We start from the raw sequence: 26,830 nt of genomic DNA, 5'->3' as shown, positions 1-26,830 counted from the left end.
AAGTTTTGTAAAATTTGCTACTGGCTTATTTTCATTTTTTTAAAGTAAGTATCCTTAACCCATCATAGTCCCCTGTTTCTTGAAAAATTGCCTATTCTGTGACCTATTTTATTATTATAGGTGGTTATTTGCCATTTTGTTTTGTGTGTAATTTGCAGCTCTGTTTTCTTGCATGTGAGAATTGTCTGTCTGTAGTACTCTCCTGTGTTGTGGAAGGCCTCGTACATATACGACCTGTTTTCTACCTTTCCATTTGCATATTTGTTTGCTTAGTATCTCTATTAAATAGGTATCATAAACATTTTACACTGTCATTTGCTTTATCGTATTTAGCTCCTGTATGTAGTTCACTTTGCGTATAGATGTTTTGCTTAAACTGTGAAGCATGAGCTCAAAGCTTGCATTCTTGGGTGCCAGTGGGTGGTTTGATTTATTGTGAATGACGGTGCTCGTGGTTATTGGTTTCCTGAATTTTATGAAGGCATGAGTGTTGTTTATTCTTTTTCTGGTGAGATCCAGAAGTTAATGTGTTACTTGTTTCCGTTTCTAATGTGATGTGAATTTAGGGTTGTAAATCGTTTATTTAATTGTATAGCGGTTTCATGTATATGGTTCAACAGTCAGGCATATTATCTCATCGACCTTGTGGAACTGGCATAACCTTAGACTTGTTGGTATTATTATATGTCTGAAAAATTTGGTCTCTAAGCTGCTCAAGAATATGTTGGCTGAGAAGCTACTAGTAGACGATCCCAATGACAGTCCTTCCTGTTGGGAGTAAAATTCTTTGCTGACCACAAAAAAATTTTGAGTTATTATTGTCCTGGATACAGTTGCTACTTCATCAATGTGTGTGTCTCATGTATCGCCTTGTTACATTCATTGTGTGAGTATGTTAATTGTTTCAGGTACTGGAATGCAGGAGTACATTTTTGTGACATCAAATGTATACGGCTTGCAGTGTCTAGTATGTCTACATCCCTGAGTCTGTCTGTCTGTTTCTGAGCTTCCTATTGTCTCCAAAAGTACACATCTTTAGTAATGTGCTTGCACGTTGTGCAAGGTGATGCGATGGAGTATTTCTGAACTTAATGATCAGTATGAAGGGAATATTTTATCTTTGCACATTCAGTTGGGAATTTAGATGAGGGAGCCTTTGGACTTTTCTGTGGCATTTTCTTTATGTGGCCAATTTCGAATGTATTTTTGACGTTTTTCAATGTTTTTGAATGTTTTTCTGGTACTTCGCTGTTGGGTCACTGGTAAATTTGGTGATATTGTTACACTTCAGCAAATATAGTTTTTTATTTGTGTATTTCTTTGGTTTCACAGTCACCATTACATTGCCATTGATTTTTGTTAGTGTGGCATTTTGTTGTTTTATTTTTTATTTTAGTTTACTGAACATGATTTCCACATGTGTTCTGTTACTAAATATTATGTTGGTTTTGTGTGTTCTGATTATTGGGGTTATTTCTGCAGCTGCTAATTCTCAATTAAGTTTGCATTAAAATATGGTGTCCTGTGCCTGTTTTGTTTCTTTATTACGTGTTCAGATTTTATTATCAGATCCTCTAATGTTTTGTGTGTTTTGTGTGTGTGTTTATTGGCTCGTTCTATACGTGTTTAGCAAAGTTTAGTGTTGAGGAACTCTTTTTTAGCATATAGTTGCTTAGTTTCATGTTTCAACCACATTACCTAAGCCTTCATTTTCACTTTTCTTGCAGCAGGTGATATGCCGTTCATGGAGATTTTTATAAGGTCTGAAATTAAATTATGATAGATACAGTTTTTACTAAACTGTTTGTTGAGGATTGTCTTCTGAAGTTTCATTAAGGTTGTATTTATTGTAGCTCGCTAGTGAATTCGTCGCTTACTTATCACATACCTCTAGCTGATAGAATGGGACTCATCTCGGGCTAATGATGGATGCAGCCTCCAGCTGGATGAAGTGCTAGCTGTTAGAAGGTAGAGCGGATTGCCAATGAGTAGTGACTCAAAGGAGTTTCACTGCAGGCGTAATTACATCTCCACGGGAGATGTCATGTTTTACTGTGACAAAAGCCATTCTTTCTTCCCTTGATACTATCATGGTAAGTGAGTCAAGTGTGACACAGTTATAAGAATTTCCTCTATACTGCTATGTGAAATAATTCATTATGGTCTGGGATCCATGTCATTCCAAGAAAACCTCCACAGTCTCTTTTGTGAGTCAGTGTCTGTGTCAAACAGTTAAGCAAATTCTTTGACAAAACTGTTTGCGTCCTCTCACCAAATTGAGATTACCAAAAAATGACAGTCTTCAACACCAGTAATTTAAAGTACACTACTTTTACTAAGTCAGGCTCAATAAAAGGCAGTAATACGATAGTTCATAATGCAAGGACTTCCCTTGATGTTATCTTTCCTTGATGTCTTTGTCATTGAATTTTTATGTGTCAATATCATGACCTTACCAGTTCTAATTTTTAACATTTTTCTGCCTTTGTTGTTACATTTTCTCTGTGTCAACGTTATGACCATAATAATTATAATTTTTAAATTTCTACATCTTTGTTATCAATTCATCATACGCAAACATTATGGTGTTGCGAATTTTGACTTTTACATTTCAACATACCATGTCTATTTAATATAATGCTATGTGTTAGAATGTTAACCTTACTAATTTTGTTTCTTTATTGCGTGTACATGCACATTTCTACGATATTTTTATCCAGTATTTGTATGCAAAATCTGTGGCCTGCTTAGTTCTAACATTGTTAATTTTGCTTATGATATTTTATGTTTGCGTGAAATCCATAAATATTGTCATGTAATGGTACTTTTTATGTTTTTTGTGTTAAGCAGACAATGAGTTCGGTTTTATGCAGACTGTTGATCCTTATATGAATTAGCTTTCTTTGTAGAGTGTTAAGCGAACAATTTGCTGCTGGCTTTTCTGGAAAAGATATTCCAAGTCTGCTCTAAAATATAAGGCGAATGTGATGAAAACAGTCTGTCAAATTTATAACTTTCAGTATTCATTTTCCTTTGCATGTTCTTAAGTAAGAGGCACCTGGTAAAGATACATTCCGTACTGGGCCGTCCATTTCTGAAAGAGTGTCCGTATTCGACCTCTGAGTACACTGATATGAGGGAACATTTCGAAATGCCAGTTTCAGCGGGCCAGTCAGGAACATGTGACTTAGTGTGGATCATCAAACTGGTGCAGTTGGTTGCAAATGCCTGGCAGGGGTAGGTGTGCTAAGTTGCTTTATACGGCTGAATACGATTAAGTACAACCGAACTCAGGATCTGTTGATCATCTTCAAACTCTGTACTGTAAATGCGTGCCTAGTTTCTGGTTTGTACTGCATGCCTTGGCGTAGTGGTTTTCACAGTGTTTTCAGAACTTTAGTGAGCAATTTATATGTTGGCACGCTACTTTCATGGTTTTTTGAAATGGGTAATCTTCAAAGACCAGTACTGAATTGTGTTTATATTGATACATTCGTAAATTAGAGCATTTGAATTCATCGCATTCTCTTTAGTGAGCTTTTCTCAGTGCTTTCTGATGCATATACATTTTCTTTTGATTAAACGTTTTACATGTTGTGATGTGTTTGAAACACATTTGCTGTTTCTCTAAGGTGGCCACAAGTGCGCTCTAAATGCAAGTACATATTTTTTTATTCAAAGATTCTATAGTGTATGCATGATACCTGTCCATTAACTTTAAGTTCTGATATATTTCTGGCTGAGTGTTGCTTTGCGGTAGGCATAAAGCTGTCGTACGAAATATATAGTGTGTCTCAAAAGGTACGCTATAACTTCACTGTGCTATAGCACACAAAGTAATTACGATTGGCTTGTGTGACAGAAAAACTCACAAAGTTTTGGTTGTGTGTGTTCCAGATTGACGTGAGTGAAGCATAATGAGAAAGATTCAAGAAAAGGCTCAGTGCACGTAATTCGCTGTGGGCGTTCATTGCTCTCTAGAGGACGATGGAATGTTCCTAAACAACCTAGAATTTTCTGACGAAGCAACATTCCACATCCGTGGTAAGAGAAAAAACACAGTGTTCGCTTCTGGGGCGCAATCAATCCCTATACGAATACTGTGACGGAAGAGGTGCGTGACATCCTGAAAGTGAATGTATGTTGGTGTTTGATGGTTGATTGCTTGTGGGATCATTTTTTTCCTCAGAAGAAACAGTTAATTCTAACAGTTACTTTGACATGTTGGAGTTTTTTGCATTACCAAACTGGCTGACCGCCAAAGCACGATCGTTTTACAAGTAGATGGCACACCGCCACATTGGACTCAAACTGTGAGAGATGTTCTAAACCAAGTGCATCCAGTTCGCTGGATTGGTAAGGGTGATCCAATTATCTTGCCTCCTAACTTCCTTCATAAAAATTAGCTTGTTCAACATAAAATCCACAGACGACACAGCAAGAGAAGAGATGACAGATTTCTAGAACACATGAATGCACACAATGGGCAAAGTGAAGACGACACAGTATTAGATCAACACAGATGGAGAGAACGTTTTCTACCAAACTGATCTACGGTTAAATGTTGTCATGTAGTTAAAGATGAAGTCTTCCCAAATGCACTTGTGTACACCTCTGAATGGAAGTAATTCGTGTACCACTCGGAAACAAAACAAGAAAAAAGTGCTAAAATCTGAGGTATGAGGATGTAACTGATGTCTCTCCAAGTGCTTTTGTTTCTGGTATTTCGGGAGATAAACATGTAGGTGGAGTCAGCCCAAACTAACACCACTCATCACATCGTCCGTGCGACGCCCAGTGCCGACGGAAAAGTTTCGGTTTGTTTCAAGTTACAAACATTATGGGAACGGGAAACAAACCGACGATTTTCGTTGACTCTGTGCGTCGCATGAACGATGTGATGAGTGTTGTTTTTTTAGCCTGATTTAAGATACGCAGTGAAAACACGAAATTACAGATATCTGCCGAAAAACCAGACGACTCTTAGGAGAGACACCCTGCATGCAAATGCTGAAAATTAGCTGGACATATCAGATAAAAAGTGAAGAGGCACTACAACGAACAGGGGAGAGAGGAAGAAACATCATACAACACGAGGACAAATGTTGAGTGGGCAGGTAGTCGTGTAAAAGTTAACAGATTTTTCTAACGCCATCTCCTCACTTTCCATTACATCGTCGTCAATACACTTTCGCATCTCTTGGAATCCCGAAAGGAGTGGCCTACTTTTTTTTTTTTTTTTAGATTTTTCACTGTAACCTTGCACTCGATTTTGTTGCTTCAAGCATTCCTTGTTTTTTCTGCTCCCAGTAACACTTGTATCCATCGCTCACTGAGAATGGGTTTTATCTTCAACGTCCATGTTTCTCTGCCAACAATGCAAATTGGTAATACACATTAATCCTACGATTTTCGTTTAAAGCATTTTGCCGGCGTGGTTCTGAAAACCCTATTCCATTTAGCAAAGCACTATAACACATTTTCTTCTATGGAGAAGTGCACCCAGTCGTTGTCTCCAACAGCAATAGGTACAAAAACTCTTTCAGTAGTTCTACTAATCAGTTGTTAATTTGTAATATTTCCTTTTCGACGTTTTGATTGTACACTGTTTCAGTCTAACCATAACTGAATTTCTGATCTGGTTTTAAATTGCCTCCACCAATTTTTATTTTCATTGGCCATTGTCTGCGTTAGAGCCAAACGATAGAATGTAAGCAGCAAAACAGAGGTACTTTACACTGCCGTTCAAAAGTTGTCGACACCTATCACATCTATGGATTTGCTGTTAAATGAGGGATACCGTTTCAAATGTTCTCTCATATACACGTTTTGGAAATAAAAAAAGTATAAATATGCAAAGATTATTGACTGTTGTTCGCGTAGAGGCTCGCTCATGAGTATAACGACACTGACGTTCCTTTACCTAAGACGACTCCATTCGGATACGCTTCATTCTTTCAGCTGTCTGTGGAGAAATCAGTTAGGATTAGTTTCCAGTGCACTAAGTTCATCTAGCAGTGAGTGTGTGTACCTGACCAGGATCATACAATATTACCTCCTAATTTTACGGAAGTGGCAGACTGAAATCGAAAAACGTTTTGTAATCGTACCTCTGCATCAGGAAGACTGTTTTAGTAGGGCAATAGCAACAGAAGCTCGAGCGTACCCTCATCTACAGATCTGGAAGACACCGGGTAACGTCATACAGGGACGATTAGTTCATATATGTACAGAGTAAACATCAGAGGACTCATACTGCTCCTGAAATTCGCGAGGAAGTAAACACCATGCGAAAAGCTCCAACTTCTGTCTCAACATTGCAACGCCGTCTTCCCGAACAAAGTTCAAAGGTCTGCATAACTGACAAAAATTTTTATTACGCAAACAAGATAAGGTGAAAAGATTGCAATGGGTACAGTAAGATGATAACTAGAGCGTGCAGCAATGGTCCAAGGTACTATTCACGAAAGAATCTAGGTTTGAAGTATTTCGAGGCCATCGTCGATTGTTTAATCGTCGACTTCGAAGAGCGTATGGAGAGAGAATGTGGGACACCATCAGTGAAGTTAGGTGGAGACTCTGTCATTGTGTGGAGATGTTTTGCTGGTGGTAGATTCGATGATCAAGTGAGAATTAATACAACATCAAAGAAGGGAGGATATCACAGGACACTGATCAAAAATGCAAATACACCTGGCAGGAGACATACTGGTCGTGGGTTTCTTCTGCAACAGTAAAATGATCCCAGACATGCTTCTAATTGTGAAGGGGTTATGTAAACAGAAAAGTGGGGAACATAAGAATACGACTCGATCAAGTTACTCACCTGATGCAAACCCCATCAAATTCTTATGGGATGAACTTGACAGAGAGATCATCTAATGCTGAAGATGTATGGAATAATGTTCACACCTGTTGGACTCGAATATCTGCAAAAACACTACAAAATCTTTATCTCCAGAGTGGCAAAATTTTGTGCAGCACTTCAGAGGGCAAAGGATGGGTACTTTGAAGAGGCTTAAATCTAAATAATATTCACTTTACTTAATGATAAAAGAGAAAACACTTGTTTTTTGGTCTGTTTAGTTTTAAAATGTGTTTGTACGTTAAAATAAAATATATCGTCATACGATGTGGGCTTTCATGACTGGCGTCTTCTTCAACAAAACTTCAGGGCTGAGAGGCCGATTTTCGTCAGAAGATGTCTCCCGCAGTTGGAGACAAAACGTTAGAAAGCAATTTTATTCGTCGGCCACGGCCTCTCAGCCCGGATGTTTTAAGTGAAAAAGTATACAGTTTTTGTCACGAGTGATCAAAAACTTTCAGCCAGTAGTGCAGATCTAGCCCATTACTACACATACTGTCCTAGTTTTCCCAGTTTAAAGTTCTGAAACCTTCTCCTGTAATAGCTGAGAATAGTTTCGGTGGTACTGAATGTCCTTACGTGATTCCTCATTCAATTTTGAATTTCTCTCTATGCAGATGAGTCTGCGTCAGTAACATTTCTACCCACTTATCATCAAGTGAGCACACTGCAGCACAGACTCAATGAATTTCTACAGAATATTTTGTTTTCTTATTTTATGAAAAAGAAGAACAGCTGCTATTCTGTCACGATTATTGTAATATCTATTTCACTGTTTTTAATTTTGTTGTTTTGCTCTGTAGTAAAATGTACGTAATGATTCAAATTCTGTTTCAGCTTTGCTCTTTTTTTCACACTTTTAGTAGCCTTAGTGTGCCCTGCTTCATGTTATTTATTTGTTGTTGTGACTCAACTGAACTACCTTAGGATCCTACAGTTTTTTTAACTTCTCACACTAAGGCGTGAAGAGTGAGTACTTAAAAGCCCGCCTGCGCTATCTAATTAGTGCAGTCTTGTCCACGTGGTCGCTACGGGACTGATACGTATTGCCAAAGCTGAAGAACATTCATTTATTCATTGGGAAACTTATGCTGTAGAACCTAAAGTAACAGATGATGTGGTTAATAGACTTTCCTGCAAAATACAAAGTTTGCCTTCACCATATTCTTTCCTGAGAAAGACAAACAAAATACACTGAGGAAAATCTTAAAGAAACTAAATATATCACTAAAAATACTATCAGCAATAAAAGGTTGTTCAGTACGGGAAAGTTCCAGCCCATTTTAAAATTTTAAATGATCATCAGCTTATCTAAATGCAGAAAAATGTACATTCTAAACTAGAAACAAACACACTTTTCAAGAAATCAAAGACGCAGATGAATACTGAGTCTGACGGGATTAAATCAGCAAATACGTTCAATATCTCAGTAAATGAACCCTACGTACACACAGACAATTGGCGCAATTAGTTACCAAAGGCACTTTTGCAAATAGTGAAGGTTTTTGCAGGCACAGCCAAGGTAAGAGAAAAGAGAAAATGAGAGTACCGAGTAAATAATAAGAGTATGAGGGAATACCTTGAATCAGACAATACTGCTCAGAAATAAATTCAAGGAAGTTGAGATATTACAGTGAACATTTAGTAATAAAAACACTGAAAACAAAAACAGAATGCAGAGAGTAGGCTAGAAGCTGGTGTTAGGTAGGCAACAAGTATTGTATGTGGAAGGTGGCAACATTAAAAACAACAAATGGGAAAAATATCTCTGATGTTGGCGTGCTTTTGAGGCCGGATTTTATCTACAAAATATGTTCCTGCGTTGTAGGCCAGCACTATACAACTTGATGAAGGCCCTTTCCAATTTTGGTCGAAAATTTGGTAAAATTTGGGGCCCTTTACCAGATGACGCAATCAAAAATCATGAAGAATTTTATAGATGAAAGTGTCTTGTATTTTTTTCCTAAACAGAACACAACTGAAAATTTTCGCATCGTGAGCGGAATTATAAAACCGTGTATTACCACGATAACATCCAGATATGTACTTACAAATATTCAGAACGAGGCAGTTATTCAGCTAATTTATCAGAATAATCGGATATTCGTAATTGAAAGCGGCTTTACATATGTTCTCAACAGCCTTATATGATGCTTTCAAGTCCTCGACGTGCTAAATTGAATAAGATATGTGTGTTAATGAAAGATAACAGAAAAATTTTCTTTTTGTGATGATACAGTGCCATTTGATTATGGTGCTGGTCAACTCTAGAAAGGTGTTAAAGAACATAGTATAGGACATTTTGAAAGTAGGCCTGAAAATCAACTATAATAAGACTCGCGTAAAGTGTGATCGATGCACTGGAAAAAAAGAATAATATGAAGCAACGAAGTCACTGAATCAAGTGACGAAATTTTGTAAATAACTGCTGGAAGGTCAGGTAAGGAAATAAACAGAAAAAGAAAATTGACTTAGAGTTATGATTCATACAAAATAAAAATTTTAAAACCAATGTATATTGCCAGTTTTAAATTACAGGTATGCGATATAGGTTTTATTGATAAGAGAATCATTAAAAAACTGAGAGTTGTTCCCAAAATATATATGTATTACTCACTAATCTGTAGAGAACTTGGGTTTGTATGAGCATTTGTTACGGCGATATAAATGTGTGCATCCTGCACTAGCAACAGAGTTAGTTGCGTTATACGGGTACACCGTTTCATTCGAGACAAAGTTAAATACTCGATGGTGAAGCCTGTCCATAAGAAAGGGGAAACTGGCAGCTGGGTGATACTGTCTTTACTACCTCTCTTATTTCTAGGGATTTCCCCGGGTACTTGACATGCATTAGTGTATACTGCTAGGGTGTCGATTAAAATTTAATGTACAATACAGCGCCAAGAGGCTTACCTCATAGTGTGTAATTACCACAGGGCTTTGATGGTCTGAGAATTTTATACCTAATATTGAGACGATAGTTCTATTTAGTATAGGTATGTTTTTTTTTTTTTTTTTTTTTTTTTTTTTTTTTTTTTTTTTTTTTTTTTGGACTGAGTTGGACTGTTATATATTGCTCTACAGTCTCTTTATCAGTTATATCAATTTGAATTAAGTCTAGAAGTCCTCAGTGTACTTCACACACTGTGGCTGTATTATGCATGTTTGGACATGACTGGATTTAAACCACCCGCCCCCTCTCCCCCCTCCATCCCCCGAATTAACCTCCAAAAACATTTGTCATTTACGAATTCCCTTATTCCATGTTTCTTTCCGGAACAACTCCCAGAAGGGTACTATCATGTGTACGTTCAAGATTTAGTCAATCTTGCGGCAGTAGAGGAATCTATGAGCGGGACATTAGTTTCTCTACGATGAAGTCCTGCGACCCTAAACTGCGTAGGAGTCATCAGAAGACAACAAACTAGATTGCTCATAATGCATTATAAAATTTAGGTTTTACTAACATGAAGGTCATGCAAAATTAGTGCTATTGCCAGGAATAATTGTGGTAATTTATAACTAGCATGAAGACCCAACTTATTTCTGCAGAAATCACAGATATGTGGTAATTGCCAAGGTACTGGCAACTACCGTTCCGTTTTCATAGTATTGTGGACTGGAATGCCGTGATAACGCATTGAACTCAGGCAACAATCTTCGAAAAATTAAATTATGCACAGAAAGTTTAAAGGGCAGTCTAGCCTCCCAGCTTATTGAAATAATACGTGCCAGCATATATTAAGCAGCTACGACACAAGTCGTCTGTGCGCTCCACTGTCAAGCCGCTGACTCACCCGTCCATTCTCGAAGTCGGCTCCTCCACCGATGGTCAGCCTCGCCTTCGCCTTCATGGCATCCGACAAGGGAATCTGTCAACAGCACCACAGGGCAGCTCAGTAGCGTTGTTCACTCAGCAGAAGTTGGCGGAAAATTTATTTTCATGCACTGTCTTTTGTGCAGAATAATCTTCCACACATCTTTATATTCTACCAGCTAAATTAGCTTACACCTAACGCCTGTACACCAAATTCTGGAGCTTTGTGAACACCAAGCTATATATCCAGAAGGCGAAAGTCCCGAGTTCGAGTCTCGGTCCGGCACACAGATTTAATCTGCCAAGAAGTTTCACCAAGTTATATAGTTTCTTGATGCGCTAAATATTGTTACCCACGATTTGTGGAGAGGTTTCCATGACTAGTTAATTCGACAATGGACGTGGAAACTTACATAAGACGACAAAAACTGACGTATTCAGTAGATAGTATTGGGGAATTTTGAGGTGTTCAGACTTTCAGATAGAAACTGATTCGAGTAGTGTAGAAACAAGCAAAAGCCAATACATCAATCGAAAGATCAATGTTCTCATCCAAAATATGTGATATGCAATACAGACAATTTAAAAATTGCTGTTGTCACTTTCCGATAAAACGTCTGCGGATCCAGCAGCAGTATCAGAGTTTCAAGAAATTTTCAGGCCATAATTTACAAACATGATCTGATGATATGTCCCAACATAAATAAGCAGCTACACAGTTATACGTGACGACCTATAACGGTACGGCAACCAGGATTTCAAACCATGTCCCTGAGTTTCAATGATAATGAACCCCTATTTTGTAGAATGAGTTACATAGTTTCCTCACAATGAAAGATGAGGTAATAATTACAACATTACTGAGTCGTACCATCTGTCCTTTTTCTTTTGCTCAATTCCATCATTACTTCATATTTATTAACATTTTGTTTTACAGCTATGTGAAATTTAGTCTCAAGTTTCGGTGACAGTTTCAATCGAAACATAGTTGCTTATTTACTAAACTGGCGGTCCTCAGAAACGACAAAGAGGGAATGCAGTCACTATCGTGGTTAATCAATCGTTCTGACAAGAAACGACAACTTAAAAATGTGAGATTTCTGCTATAGTAAATTTATTTTTGACACTAATAAAATTACTTGATGTGTATTTGCATTTTATCGGTCCATACGACGTAGACAATGTACTCCAGACAGGGAAGATCAAGAACTGAAAGACTATTTTGATATTACTTTGCTATCAGTAACAAGCAAAACATACAAAGTAGTCAGTTACATTATGACAGCGTAGAAGATGAACTACTTACACTGTTGTGCTAATAGGGGTGGCACTGATATAGTAGTGAGGACAGATGCAGATTTGCTAAACAAGGACTGTCAGAAAAGTAAAAGTATATTTTATGAAATTCAACTATTTTTATCAATGAGTATTGGCCACCAGTATCATAGAAAAATATCTCGATAAAATCAGTATAAACCTCTTTGATCACGGGAGAAAACAATTTCCAGAAACTATATTTTACGTAAATCATACGAAATAAAGAACAAATAATTGATATAACGTTCCACAGAATCAAATTCACAGTAATCCTTTATCGCAAGTAGTTTTTCTATTTTTAAGACGGAGAAGGTATGTTTGTATGCTGCCTACTGTGTACGTGTACGTGGGTGAGAAGCTTGATTCATGTGGATTAAACAAATATAATACAATAATGATTTAAACCAACAAATGCAAGAATATATAGGTTCTTTCTTGACCACAAATCAAGTACTCTTCCGTCTTTCAGACAGTAACTGAGTAGAGAAAATTTTAAAAACTCTTAATTTCAACCAAATTTCATCAATCTTAAACCAAAATCTTCACACATGAACACAATGTAATCTGAATGTAATGAAATTTTCATCCTCAAGAATATGACGAATTCGAAAACGAGATGCGATGCAGTAGGAGAAAAAAACCATTTTCTAATTAAGTTTCGGAACTTGTTTTCCACAGCAGTCGTGAATGAAACTAACAATCAGTTCAAATATTCACCTTGGAATGCAACTTTTTTGATAGACGGCTGTATATTTTCTCTAAAAGACCAATTTTTCTACATACGACAGCAAAATTATTTTTTTAAGAGGTTTACTGCGGCTGTGAGCCCAGGCACAAAAAAGACCTTTACCGTGTACCTGCTGACAGTTACGTGTATGGTATATTGGTCAAGGGTAAGCGATGCCGTAACACCTGCATTGATCATACCACGAAGGTTTTCACGACCGTTTGTCTTAAGGTGCTGTAGAATCTTCCGGTTTATTTGTTCGTGGTCCCTGAAACTTCTTTACCCTAGGCCTTTAACTAGATGTGCGTTGGACCTTGAGGTGTGCCCATTGATGCGTCGGACGTCGGAGGGCGACTTAAATACCGTGAAAAGGGCGCTTAACCGGTAGCGATAATTTCACAACCAAACTGTCGTCTTTCAAAGATTGAACTTATCTGTCGATTCTGTAGAGCTACTGTCCAAATATCATTAACTACTTCTGTTGAAACCGTCCCCATTTTTATAAATTTCGATAGCTTTTCTGCATACACATAGATAACAGTTCGTCACTGCAAATAAAATTTTGGTTTCGGTAAACGTCACATAATTTTTTCCTGTTCTGCAACAGCTGACTTTCCTAAAGTCCCTAATCGACGCAGACTTTACTACTGCTTCAGAGACGTATTCACGCTTCACTTTGTAGTTCCAGTGTAGAGCTATCCGCATATAAATTGAGTATTATAGTATTCCCTGCCTGCCGAAACAGGAGGGCGTTTGTCGGTGACAGATCTGAGGGCCTGACATATTTTCTTTGTTTGTCTAACAACCAGTATGAAGTTACGTTTCTGTAAAATGGTACCGATCTGATCAGGAACGGAAACTCCATGCGTCCATCACTTCCTTGGCCTTCGACCCACTGTTATCTGATCGTAGAACCGTATTTACTTCTTTTCTTGAGTATTCATTTATCCAGAAAGCCTGCTTCAGCTGTTTTATTTCGGTGTGTAACAGTGCAAAAATTCATTTGGCTCGACACCCCTTTTTTGCTGTGGATGGTCGTTGAAGCTCTTACGTAGGTATCTATCTGTCTGCCGTGACTTTCCGAAAAACTACTTCCATCGGTCTTTTTTCATAACCAAAATTCTCAGGATTAATATTCTGATATCATTTCCCATTTCAGTTGTAAAATTTTTTACATACAATTTAGTTAACGAAAGAATATTTCTCAAACTTTTTACCGCGTTACTAAACCACATATGTCTCAGCGACAAGCCGATGCCATCGGGATGGTTTCTTATCTATACCTATTGTAAAAAGTAGATAAAAATTAACTTCACTCCTTTCTGAGAGTCAATCTCCACTCCTTCCAAATTAACTATGTAAGTGTAGACCAAAGGTGGCTTGAATTCGAAGAAATGGTATCGACAGCAATTGAGAGATTTCTACCAAATAAATTAACAAACGACTGAGTTTATCCCCTTTGGTACACAAAACGGATCAGAACACTGTTTCAGAAACAACAACAAAAAATTCCAAATTTAAAAGAAAGCAAAATCTGAAGGATTAGCGATCTTTTAAAGAAGCTCGAAATTTAACGCGGACATCAATGCGAGATTTTTATAATATTTTACACAATGAAACTTTATCTCGAAACCTGGCAGAAAATCCAAAGAGACTCTGGTCGTGTGTAAAGTATGCTAGTGGCAAGACATAATCTATGCCTTCTCTCCGTGATAGTAATGGAGGTACTATTGACAACAGTATTGCGAAAGTAGAGTTACTAAACAAAGCCATTCGAAATTTCTTCAGCAAAGAAGATGAAGTAGATACTCCAGAATTCGAAACAAGAAGAGCTGACGAGATGAGAAGTTATGCTGATTCAGTAGCTCCATACCAAGTGATCATATACAACCGCTCGCTCGACGAATGATCGATACCCAAAGACTGGAAAGTTGCATAGGTCACACCAATATTGAAGGAAGCGGGCAGGAGTAATCCACTGAATTACAGGCCCATATCATTGACGTCAATATGCAGCACAATTTTGGAACATATATTCTGTTCGAACATTACGAATTACCTCGAAGGGAACGGGCTACTGACACACAGACAACACGGATTTAGAAAACATCGTTCTTCTGAAACATAACTAGCTTTTTAACACACGAAGTGTTGAGTACTACTGACAAATGATTTCAAACTGATTTCGCATTTCTAGACTTCCAAAAGATTTTTGACACAGTACCACACAAGTGGCTTGAGTGAACTTGCGTGCTTATGGAACATCGTCTCAGCGACGTGACTGGAATCGTGATTTCCTGTCAGGGTGGTCACAGTTCGTAGTAACTGACGGAAAGTCAGCGAGTAAAACAGAAGTGATTTCAGGATTCCACAAGGTAATGTTATAGGCCCTTTGCTGTTCCTCATCTATATAAACGATTTAGGAGACAAATTGAGCAGCAGTCTTAGGTTGTTCGCAGATTATGCTGTCCTTTACCGTCTTGTGAAGTCATCAGAAGATAAAAATAAATTTCAAAACGATGTAGAAAAGATATCTGAATGGTGCGAAAGTTGGCAGTTGACCCTAAATAACTAAAAGTGTGAGGTCATCCACATGAGTGCTACAAGGAATTCGTTGAACTTCGGTTACACGATAAGTCAGTCAAGTTTAAAGGCCGTAATTTCAACTAAATCCTAGGAATTACAATTACGAATAATTTAAATTAGAAAGAACATATAGAAAATGTTGTGGGCAAGACAAACCAAAGACTGTATTTTATTGGCAGAACTCTTAGAAAATGTAACAGATCTGGTAAAGAGACCGCCATACACTACTCTTGTCCGTCCACTTATGGAGTACTGCTGCGCGGTTTGCATCCTTACCAGATAGGATTAATGGAGTACATCGAGAAATTTCAAAGAAGAGCAGCACATTTTGTGTTATCGAGAAATAGGGCAGAAAGTGTCATGGACATGATACAGGATTTGGGGTGGACACCATTAAAACAGAGACGTTTTTCGTTGCGGCGGAATCTTCTCACTAAATTTCAATCAGCAAATTTCTCCTCCCGATGCGTAAATATTTTGTTGAGGTCGTCCTACATAGGAAAAAACGATCATCATAGCAAAATAAAAGAAATCAGAGCTCCCACGAAAAGTTATAGGTGTTCGTTTCTTCCACGCGCTGTTCGAGAGTGGATTAATGGAGAGTTATTGTGAAGGTGGCTCGATGAACACTCTGCCAGGCACTTAAGTGTGATTTGCGGAGTATCCATGTAGATGTAGATGTAGATGTAGAATTCCTTCTGTGTGAGTCCAATAGATGGCTGCCGGCAGCGGAGGCAGCCAGAAACATTTTCGCCGTGTACGGAGTAGTAGCATCGGACAGAAGACGACGAGAATATGGTTTTCTCGTTATAAGGAGGATTGTTTTGACGTCAGTGACAATCATAAAGACCTTCGAGGTTGAAGAAGATGGTTTAATCGTATTAATACACAATGATCCATGTCAGTGTACTCGAGAACTGTCAAATGTGATAAACTGTGATCATTTGACCATCGTTCGACATTTGAATGCAGTGGAGAAGGTTCAGACATCCCTTGTGTGGGTACCGCCTGCTGTAAGCCAAAATCATAAATATCAGCAGGTGGCCATACAGGCATCTCTACTTGCTCGTCATCAATTGTCTCGTCAACAACTCCGAGCATTCCTATCCTGTATCGTTACTGGTGACAAGAAATGGTATATTTATGCTAGGAAGGGAAAGAATGGGATGGTTGAGCCCAGCAAAAGCAGCAACTCCACGTACAAAGACCGTCGCGCCTCCACAAAAGATAGTGTTACGTAGCTGATGGAACGGCGACGGTGTGGTGTAGTAGTAATTGCTTCACCGAGGTATAACCATCACTGGTAACATTTATCGTCAACAACTGAGGCGTCTTGCAGAAGCAATCCAAGTACAACGACTAGGAAGACCGCGTGAAGAGATGCACTCCAGGAAAACGCCAGCCGGCATTCTAATACTCTACAAAAAACACTATACAGGAGTTGGGTAGGGAAGTCATTCCGCAACCACCTTACTCATCTGATCTTGTGAACTGAGATTTTCACCTTTTCCGTTCTCTACAGAGCAGTCTCCAAGGAACTTCCTTTCTGCTTGCAAAAGCCCTCCGAACATAGCTCGACGAGTTCTTCGCCTCAAAACCACATGTCTTTTACAGTCGCGTACTCGAACAGTTAGCCCAACGTTGGCAGACTATCGTAAATAATGAATGAGAACATATTGGTGACGACCAAACTCTGTTACGTATGTCTGTTACGTTTATAAAACTTAAGGTTCAAATGGCTCTGAGCACTATGGGACTTAACAGCCATGGTCATCAGTCCTCTAGAACTTAGAACTACTTAAACCTAACTAACCTAAGGACAGCACACAACACCCAGTCATCACGAGGCAGAGAAAATCCCTGACCCCGCCGGGAATCGAACCCGGGAACCCGGGCTAAAACTTAAGGGAAAACGCTACAAACTTATGCACTAACCTAATACATTAATCTGCGTTACGTGTTTCATGTTTTGGTGATTTCCTTTCACAGACGTTTACGTTGATGCGGTGACATTTCAACGAAAAAATCACAGTTACATTATTACTCTGAAACATTCCACAGTAATCCACAGGCCTCTTATACACACATCAAAACAATGTTTTGGATCAACCTGGTACCCAGAACACCTGAAGATAAACGTTGACTGTGGATATTGTATCGCAGACACAGTCCCTTTGACTGTTCAGAGATGTCACTAAACCCTGCAAAAGATGTAAAAAATCATGCATGAGCAGCGCCTATTAGACAGAAGAAGTTCTACAACCCATCAGTTCCAGTCATTCCACCAGGAACGAGGTACACGGCTCGTGTTGTCTGTAGTTTAACCGTGCCTGGACGGTCAGTACCGCGGTTCGAACGCGTCCGCATTGTTACTTTGTGCCAGGAAGGGCTCTCAACAAGGAAGGTGTCCAGGCGTCTCGGAGTGAAAGAAAGCGATGTTGTTCGGACGTGGAGGAGATACAGAGAGACAGGAACTGTCGATGACATGTCTCGCTCAGGCCACCCAAGGGCTACTACTGCAGTGGATGACCGCTACCTACGGATTTATAGCTCGGAGGAACCCGGACAGCAACGCCACCATGTTGAATAATGTTTTCCGTGCAGCAACAGGACGTCGTGTTACGAGTCAAACTGTGCACAATAGGATGCATGATGCGCAACTTCGCTCCCAACGTCCACGGCGAAGTCCATCTTTGCAACCAAGGGACCATGCAGCACAGACCAACAACATGCCGAATGGACCACTCTGAATTGGCATCAAGTTCTCTTCAGCGATGAGTGTCGCATATGCCTTCAAGCAGACAACCGTCGGAGATTTGTTTGGAGGCAACCCGGTCAGGCTGAACGCCTTAGACGCACTGTCCAGCGAGTTCAGCAAGGTGGAGGTTCCCTGTTGTTTTGGGCTGGCATTATGTGGGTCATGGAAGGAGTCATAACGGCTGTACGATACGTGAATGCCAGCCTCCAACGATAGTGCAACCTCGTCGCCAGGACATTTGAGAGGCATTCGTCTTCATGGACAACAATTCGCGCCCCCATCGTGCACATCTTTTGAATGACTTTCTTCAGGATAACGACATCGCTCGATTAGCGGGCAGCATGTGTTCCAGACATGAATCCTATCGAACATGCGTGGTATTGATTGAAAAGGGCTGTTTATGGACAACGTGACCCACGAACTACTCTGAGGGATCTACGCTGATTCGCCGTTGAGGAATGGGACAATCTGGACCAACAGTGCCTTGATGAACTTGTGGATACTATGCCACGGCGAATACAGGCAAGCATCAATGCAAGAGGGCGTGCTACTGGGTATTAGAGGTGCCGGTGTGTACAGCAGTCTCGACCACCAGCTCTGAAGGTCTCGCTGTATGGTGGTACAACATGCAATATGTGGTTTTCATGAGCAATAAAAAGGGCGGAAATGATGTTTATGTTGATTTCTATTCAAAATTTCTGTACAGGTTCCGGAACTCTCGGAACGGATGTGATCCAAAACTTTTTTTGATGTGTGTATCTAAATGCTCCGAAAGTATCTTTGAACAACCTCCAAAATTTTATCGGTGGAGTTCAGATTAGCCCTGCGTAATTTATGACTTATCTATGTAGTTTTTATCGTTATATTATTGTCACCCATACAACAATGCCACATACTGGCAAAAACTGATATAGTATTACTACACCTAAAAGAAATACAGGGAGATTCAAAAAGAACACCACAACTTTAAAAATGTGTATTTAATGAAAGAAACATAATATATCCTTCTGTTATACATAATTACAAAGAGTATTTAAAAAAGTTTTTTTTCACTCAAAAACAAGTTCAGAGATGTTCAATATGGCCCCCTCCAGACACACGAGCGATATCAACCCGATACTCCAACTCGTTCCACACTCTCTGTAGCATATCAGGCGTAACAGTTTGGATAGCTGCTGTTATTTCTCGTTTCAAATCATCAATGGTGGCTGGGAGAAGTGGCCAAAACACCATATCCTTAACATACCCCCATTAGAAAAAATCGCATGGGGTAAGATCAGGGCTTCTTGGAGGCCAGTGATGAAGTGCTCTGTCACGGTCTGCCTGGCGGCCGATCCATCGCCTCGGGTAGTTGACGTTCAGGTAGTTACGGACAGATAAGTGCCAATGTGGTGGCGCTCCATCCTGCTGAAATATGAATTGTTGTGCTTCTTGTTCGAGCTGAGGGAACAGCCAATTCTCTAACATCTCCAGATACTGTAGTCCAGTTACAATAGCACCTTCGAAGAAAAAGGGACCAAAAACTTTATTGGCTGAAATGGCGAACAAATGTACAACTAAATGAAACTTTATAGCTCCCTTAATTCGCCGACAGATAGTGCTTAGCTCTGCCTTTTGTCGTTGCAGAGTTTTAAATTCCTAAAGTTGTGGTATTCTTTTTGAATCACCCTGTACATTATGACCTCACAACAGTGACGTGAAATGTAAATTTTATATGATCAGAATTAGCTGGGGTCTCTCAGTGTAATGCAGGAAAAGTTACAAATTAATTCAGTTTTATTGTGATATGTGTATCAGTGTGATGAGAAGTAGGGAGAGTGGGATGTGGCGGCGCAGCAGGGGAGGTGCGCCTGGCTCACCTTGGCGCGCGCCGCGTCCGAGTGCGACTTGTAGCAGAACTCGGCGAGGGCCACCAGGATGGCCAGCAGCAGGCCGCCGATCAGGATGTAGAAGATGCCCGCCACGTTGCTCAGCGACAGCTCGTTCCGCGTCGCGTCCTGCAGACAAATGATCCGGTTTTGGTGGTCTTTCTGCGTGACTGATAGCAGTCACTGCTCTTGCTCTGCGAATACTGAATCGTGATGCATTCGCACGACATCTAAGTGGCCTCCTTATGTACCTGTACATTTCCTTCGTAATTTGAATGCAGATGTCCTTTCATTTCATTAGGAAGTATACTTCCAGTAACTAGGACTACGAAGCAAATAATACTCTGTGGTCTTGCTTCACTTCCAACAGTAGCAGCTACACGTAAAACCGAAATTGCTGTCGCCACACTCCCTGTATTTTACTCCAGTCGTGTTGTAGAACTATATGATAAATTTGAAGTACCACGTTTCTTATGACATTTAAAAATTCGCCCACGGTGACAATCGAAACACGTATCACAGTAGACAATCCCACTGAAAACGAATTGCTTTCGACAAAACTAATCTTCAAACTGAACGTCACTGAATAAACGCAAATGACTTCCATAGTACGATAAGACTCAACTACGACATTTAATTGCCGGCCCGATTGATATCACTAACAGTGCACCCGTTGTTCCTTCACTCAGACAGCAAACAAACGAAATTATTATGTTAATGAATCAATCACGACGCCCCGACTGTAAGGTCACGACGCCCCTGGAATCTGCGACGAACAGCTGTAGACCACGGCCTCTTGCCCGTAAATAAATCAGCAATGGCGCGAATGCTAGACATAAAGTAGGCATTGTAAGATTAGGATTTATCGTTCCGTCGACAACCAGTTCACTAGAGACGGAGCACAAGCCGCTTGGGACACACGCTGCGTAGGAAACGGGATGTATCCTTTCCAAGGAAACATTCCCGGTATGTACGAGGCATGTTTTTTAAGTAAGTACCGTTTTGAAATTTAAAAAAAGACCTGCTAAAATATCTCAATAATTTTATTTTTACATGAAAGCCTGTACCTTAATCTACGCACTGACGCCACTACAATATGATTCTTCCTTGTTTACGTTGTGTACTGAGTGTTTAAGATGCATCCGATAATCGTGAGTCCCACCGACTGTGAAGTAAGGCCGTTATAAGATTTCTTAGTACTAAAGGCCTAAAAACCATCAATATTCATCGTGAGATCTGTGCAGTTTACAGAGAAAACATTATGAGTGATGGAATGGTAAGAAAGTGGGTGAGAGCATTGAAAGGTGGCCGTACAAATGTCCATGATGAACAACGGATTGGGCGTCCTTCGGTCGTTAATGAAAGTTTGGTGCAGGAAGTGGACAATAGGGTGAGAGAAAACAGACGCTTTACGATTTCCTCCTGGCGGGATGACTTTCCTAATGTTTCTCGTAGTGTTTTGTATGGCACTGTGACCGAGCACTTGAATTACCGAAAACTGAGCGCACGTTGGGTACCGAAAATGTTGACGGATGTGCACAAAACCAAACGTTTAGACAGTGTATTGACTTTCCTTCAGCGGTACCACAACGACGGTGATGATTTCTGAAGCCAAATCGTTACGGGCGATGGAACATGGGTGGCCTACGTCACACCAGAATCAAAGCAACAGTCCATGCAAATTGAGCAAGGGCATCGTTTTGCTGCAAGACAATGCCCGTCCACATGTGGCGAATCAGACCGAAGATTTCATCACATGGCTACCATCTGTTCCTGCACTTGAAGAAACACCTGGACGGTCAGCGTCTTCAAGACGATATCAAAACAGTGGTGATGCAGTGGTTAACAAGTCAGGCGGCAGACTTCTATGAGGATGGTATTCAAAAACTGGTACAACGTTACGACAAGTGCCTCAATACTGATGGAAATTATGTAGAAAAAGTAGATTAAGGTACAGCCTTTCGAGTAAAAATAAAATTGTTGACATATCTTAGCACGTCGTTTTTAAATTGCAAAACGGTACTTACTTAAAAACACGCCTCGTACTCCTATCGATTTATAGAAGACATGGAAAATCAAAATATGGTCGTCTGACCTGGCAACTGAACTCTAAACCCCAGTTCCACGATAGTTGGTTCCACTGATAGAGTTCGACTCATTGGTACCGCTCTTCCGCCTAAAGCATCCACAAAAAAAACGGCTGTGAAGTCTTTTTGTGGAGTTTGAGTATGATGGCAATGCAAATGTGACGGGAAAACGAATCTTTCTGAAAAAGTGAGAAATAATGTGACGTGTACATTATCTCCCTGCACTGGATAATTTATAGAAAATTTATGAGAGACTACCCTGATGAAGAAAACCTTTTTCTTACGCTATTTCAATCACCCAAATAAAAAAGTGGTTAATAGAACAAAATGAATTTAGAAGTCACGACAAAAGTAAAACTGTCATTTTCAGTAGTGCAAAAATTAAACTTTTAGCTGTTTAAAGGGGCTGTACAAAGATAAACAATATTGTCTTGAGAGGAACTGAGAAAATATTTGCTTTTAGTAAGAAAATATACTTGTCATTAGCAAATGGCCTTACTTCCCAGTTTCATGGAAGATAACCAAATGAGTCGTCGTCGAAAGTCCTCGTTGTTTCCTTGCCTACAAGTTTATTTCTTCGGTGTTAATCACTTCATTGAGGTAATTACTTAGAGGACACATACAGTAGCGTGTTGTGGATTCCCAGGAAAATCTTTCTATGACCGTCGAATCTCACCACATGGATTGTAAAAGGCAGGGTTGAAAAACTGTTACCGAAACACAAATGACGTCAGTTTCCAGTTGTGAATCCGGACTAGTAGGACAGTATCGCGAAACGAATCCTCAGTACATGTTTTACAATGATCTACAAGAACGTCACTGTATTTATATAGATTGAAATGTACCCTCTTGCCACGGGTAATACTTTTCCAACCTTTGCCTCGTTATTCCGGTTACCTCTAGAGTTCACTCAATTAAAAGATGAAAAACAAGTTTTGCTTTTAATCAACTTAAAAGCGGCTCGTGTGCACCTGAATAATGCGTGCTTTAGTAACATTAGCACGGCTCTTTACATAATTTGCATATCTCTCCATAATAGGAAGATAATTTTATTAACCAGATGAATATTCTGGTAGCATGCTCATCAACGAGTAATAAGCATAAGTAGATCCTGCTACGACTTCATGCCAATATCCGTTAATTAAATAATTCAAAATGCTTATTTCTACACACAAATTTCAACGGATGATTATAAAGTAAATAAATCCTAAATTAAAGTAGCACAGATGACAGTCGTTTGTTTTTCCCTGTGTTTTAAATTCAAGAACACTTTAGCAACAGTACCTCCTCACAGCATAATACGTTGTCTTTCTGCCCTGATAATCTTTGCGATTGTATTTCTCTGAGAATATCTGTATACCAAAGCTAGTATTTGTGAAACGGAAGGCGTGTGGGGCCCATAAGGAAATTATGATGGTCGACATTTTAGGTACTTTCTGTACAGGAACATTTCGCTATCTGAATGTGTTGTTCTTGATGGGAACAGTGTTAGTTGAGCAACTATTTATGTGCACTACCTCAAAAAACAGATACCTACCGCCATCAGAATTCACATATCGGGTGTAGGGACATTAAGACATTTAAGTCTGCTCTCTACAGCGAAAAACACTAGAATGTAGACACGTCATTCTTAGAACTACACAAAATGAAGTGCTAGTATTCACAGTCACATAAAGACAGGAAAGGAATTGGGGTAAGACACAGACATAATTAATCTGTAATGAGTTATTGGAAAGTAGGAATCCTTTATATCAAAATTTCGGTGAATGTATTAGTTTTCAAAATTCTGTCCACAAATTTCACATTCACACTGCATATACATGATGATTCCGCTGCCGCTACCGTTGTTGTTTTATGCAACCTGCAGTGTTAATCTGACATTCAAAAACAACGCGCGAGATTAGTACTACACGAAAAATAAGCAGGACCTTTCTGTAGGAAATATAATGTAGTTAAATTTTCTACTGGGATACATTGGAGGCCACGGTTTTCGAGTTATTCAAGGAAAAACATACAAAATCGACCGTCAAACGCACCTCCATCCCACACACATCCCTCACCAGCCAGGATTTCTAGTATGGTACCTTGTTCGTGGCAATCCCTGCTTCCACTGTGGAAAAATTTCCGACCACAAGAACTATTCCAGATATTCGATCTTGTCTTTACTGATTGGGCTATTACGTCACGAGCATAGTTGGCTACTTACTTACCATTAACGATTCAAAAGTGCTAATGAGTTTAATGAAGGAAAACCGACTTTTGTAAACGTTAAACTACAAGTAATTACGTTGACAGTTCAATCAAAACTTAACCCTTAGAAGCACAGTAGTTTCGTAGTCAGAATGTCTGATGAAAACAACGATGTAACTGTTTATTTTTTGCTGTTTAAATTCGAAAAATTGTGAGGTAAAATTTACACAAACGTTAATTGTACCATTTCTTAATGCCTGACCAAGCTGTTGCCGTAATAATGCCCGTCAGTGAAGACAAAAAAAGGCCGAGTGTGGGTAATAATTCATGCAGTGGTAGGAGGGTGTGCTGCGAACAAGATACTTGAAATCTTGGATGGTGGGGGCTCAGTGTGGGTGTGCTTGTCAGAGTCACTTTTGTACGTTTTTCTTGAATCACTCGAAAACTACGGCATCTAGAGGAAATGTATCCCAGTACAAATTTTAACTATTCAACAAAATGCCCATGTTCATATTTTGCTCTGCAGTTTGTGCGTCGCGGACGAGACGTATGAAAGTCTCGCACGTGGTTTTTGAAGGCCAGATATAACACTGCGGGTTGCATAAAACGACAACAGTAGGGGCAGCTGAATCACCCGGTGTATGAAATTTTAACTATTCAACAAAATGCCCATGTTCATATTTTGCTCTGCAGTTTGTGCGTCGCGGACGAGACGTATGAAAGTCTCGCACGTGGTTTTTGAAGGCCAGATATAACACTGCGGGTTGCATAAAACGACAACAGTAGGGGCAGCTGAATCACCCGGTGTATGAAATTTTAACTATTCAACAAAATGCCCATGTTCATATTTTGCTCTGCAGTTTGTGCGTCGCGGACGAGACGTATGAAAGTCTCGCACGTGGTTTTTGAAGGCCAGATATAACACTGCGGGTTGCATAAAACGACAACAGTAGGGGCAGCTGAATCACCCGGTGTATGACGAGGATGTTCTACTGTAGTGAAATTATGGGTAGTAACGGCAGCTTCAGCTATTAAAATCCTACCCACACATTCCACAGTCACGCTGAGTGTACATGACGGTGATCTGGGTTGTACTGAAACTGTGAGTAGTGGCGTCAGCAAAGTGCAGGAGGTTCGCCAGTTTGATCTGCTGAAGGCACGCAGCACGCACCTGCTTGTCGCTGTGCTTGCACTCGGTGCGGTCGTACCACCAGCGGTTCTTCAGCTTGGTCAGCTCGCCGTTCTCGATCAGCGTCAGAACAGCCAGGTTAATCGGGTCCCTGCAACGAACAAAGACGTCTGTGAAGCACAACTTGCTAGTGCTGTCACATAAAACATTAAACTTCCATTACCAGTTTTGTCACAGACTGAATTTTCATTAATGCTCATACAGCTGTAAAATTCCATGCGAGACAGGAAGGTGAGTTATATCCGGATCGACTTTCTGACAGTCTTGTCAGGGGGTTTCTCTCATGGTTAGAGACATGTCAGCCTGACCACATCTCCGTCTCACAAACACAACGCCCCCCCTCCCTTTCAACCCCCTCCCACACTCTGAGTAAATGTACGAACACCTGGTGACAGAACGAAGTTTAGGCAGTTTTCATTCAGACATCACACGCATGTTCCTCTTTTGGATTAATGCACGACTGTGAAGTCAGAAAAGGCACCGACATAATTAAAAAATTATAATTATCTGAAGCTGGTGCCGGTGAGTGCAGCCAACAAGACAGACAAACATGAATTGAATTAGTACCTTCAGCTCCTGACGGGCGTTGATATATATCAACGGGGACAGGTGAAAATGTGTGCCCCGACCGGGACTCGAACCCGGGATCTCCTGCTTACATGGCAGACGCTCTATCCATCTGAACCACCGAGGCACAGAGGAAAGTGCGACTGCATGGATTATCTCGCGCACGCCTCCCGCGAGACCCACATTCTCAACTTGTATGTCCACACACTACACTCGTCGTGTCCCACCCCAATACACTCATTACTCGTGGAAGACATTCTAACCAAGTCCCGTAAGAGTTCGGGGAATATGTTTGCATCCACACAGAAGAAGAAGGTCATGGCCGGTACTGCCAGAACTATATACTTATATGGATATGGTGCCTGTTTTTTTCGGACATGTCCGAAAGAACAGACGCCATATCCAAATAAGTAGACAGACAAATGGTTGAAGAGGACGACAAAGTAGTTTTTGTTCCACATTTTGCCTGCAGTACTACGGGTTTCTTCTGTAGCCATACGTATGGATAGCGTCCAATAATTAACTTCCTCCGTTATGAGAATAAACAGTAACGACTTCCGTAAGCGTGTATTCATTTCCAGACATCGCATTTTCTTTTATCTTTAGGAAGAAAGTACTTAGCGAACTAACATCTTATGCTTAAATTCTCCGTGCTGAGGTCCTTCCGCATCACTTTTACACGCAACTAATGTGCAACCGCCAGCTCATTATCACCTCTTATGCCAGAAAAAGGACACACATGCTGAATTTTGTTAATTTCTATGCGACGGTGCACTGATTTGCAAATTTTCGTTGTCGCTGCATGAATTCAGTTTCAAAGATGATCCGACAGTTGGTTCACGTAATAGCACAGCTTTCC

The 26,830-nt window shown here is 40.0% G+C and overlaps 1 protein-coding gene and 1 non-coding gene across 2 annotated transcripts in view; both read right to left on the bottom strand.

Moving 5' to 3' along the window:
- LOC124795312 (glutamate receptor 1-like) overlaps window positions 1-26,830 on the bottom strand; it is a 1,309,547-nt gene that overhangs the window by 5,675 nt on the left and 1,277,042 nt on the right. The window contains exons 16-18 of the mRNA XM_047259283.1: window positions 25,387-25,495; window positions 19,930-20,067; window positions 10,663-10,737 (exon numbers count right to left, since the gene is read on the bottom strand). Of these exons, the coding sequence (XP_047115239.1) occupies window positions 10,663-10,737; window positions 19,930-20,067; window positions 25,387-25,495 (322 nt within the window). The remainder of the gene's footprint in view (window positions 1-10,662; window positions 10,738-19,929; window positions 20,068-25,386; window positions 25,496-26,830) is intronic.
- Window positions 26,025-26,098, bottom strand: Trnat-ugu. Its single transcript has one exon. It is a non-coding gene; the product is annotated as a tRNA-Thr (tRNA).

This window comes from Schistocerca piceifrons, chromosome 4 (genome assembly GCF_021461385.2).
Source record: "Schistocerca piceifrons isolate TAMUIC-IGC-003096 chromosome 4, iqSchPice1.1, whole genome shotgun sequence".
Taxonomy (NCBI): Eukaryota; Metazoa; Arthropoda; class Insecta; order Orthoptera; family Acrididae; genus Schistocerca; species Schistocerca piceifrons.
This window is presented reverse-complemented; position numbering and strand designations above follow the sequence as displayed.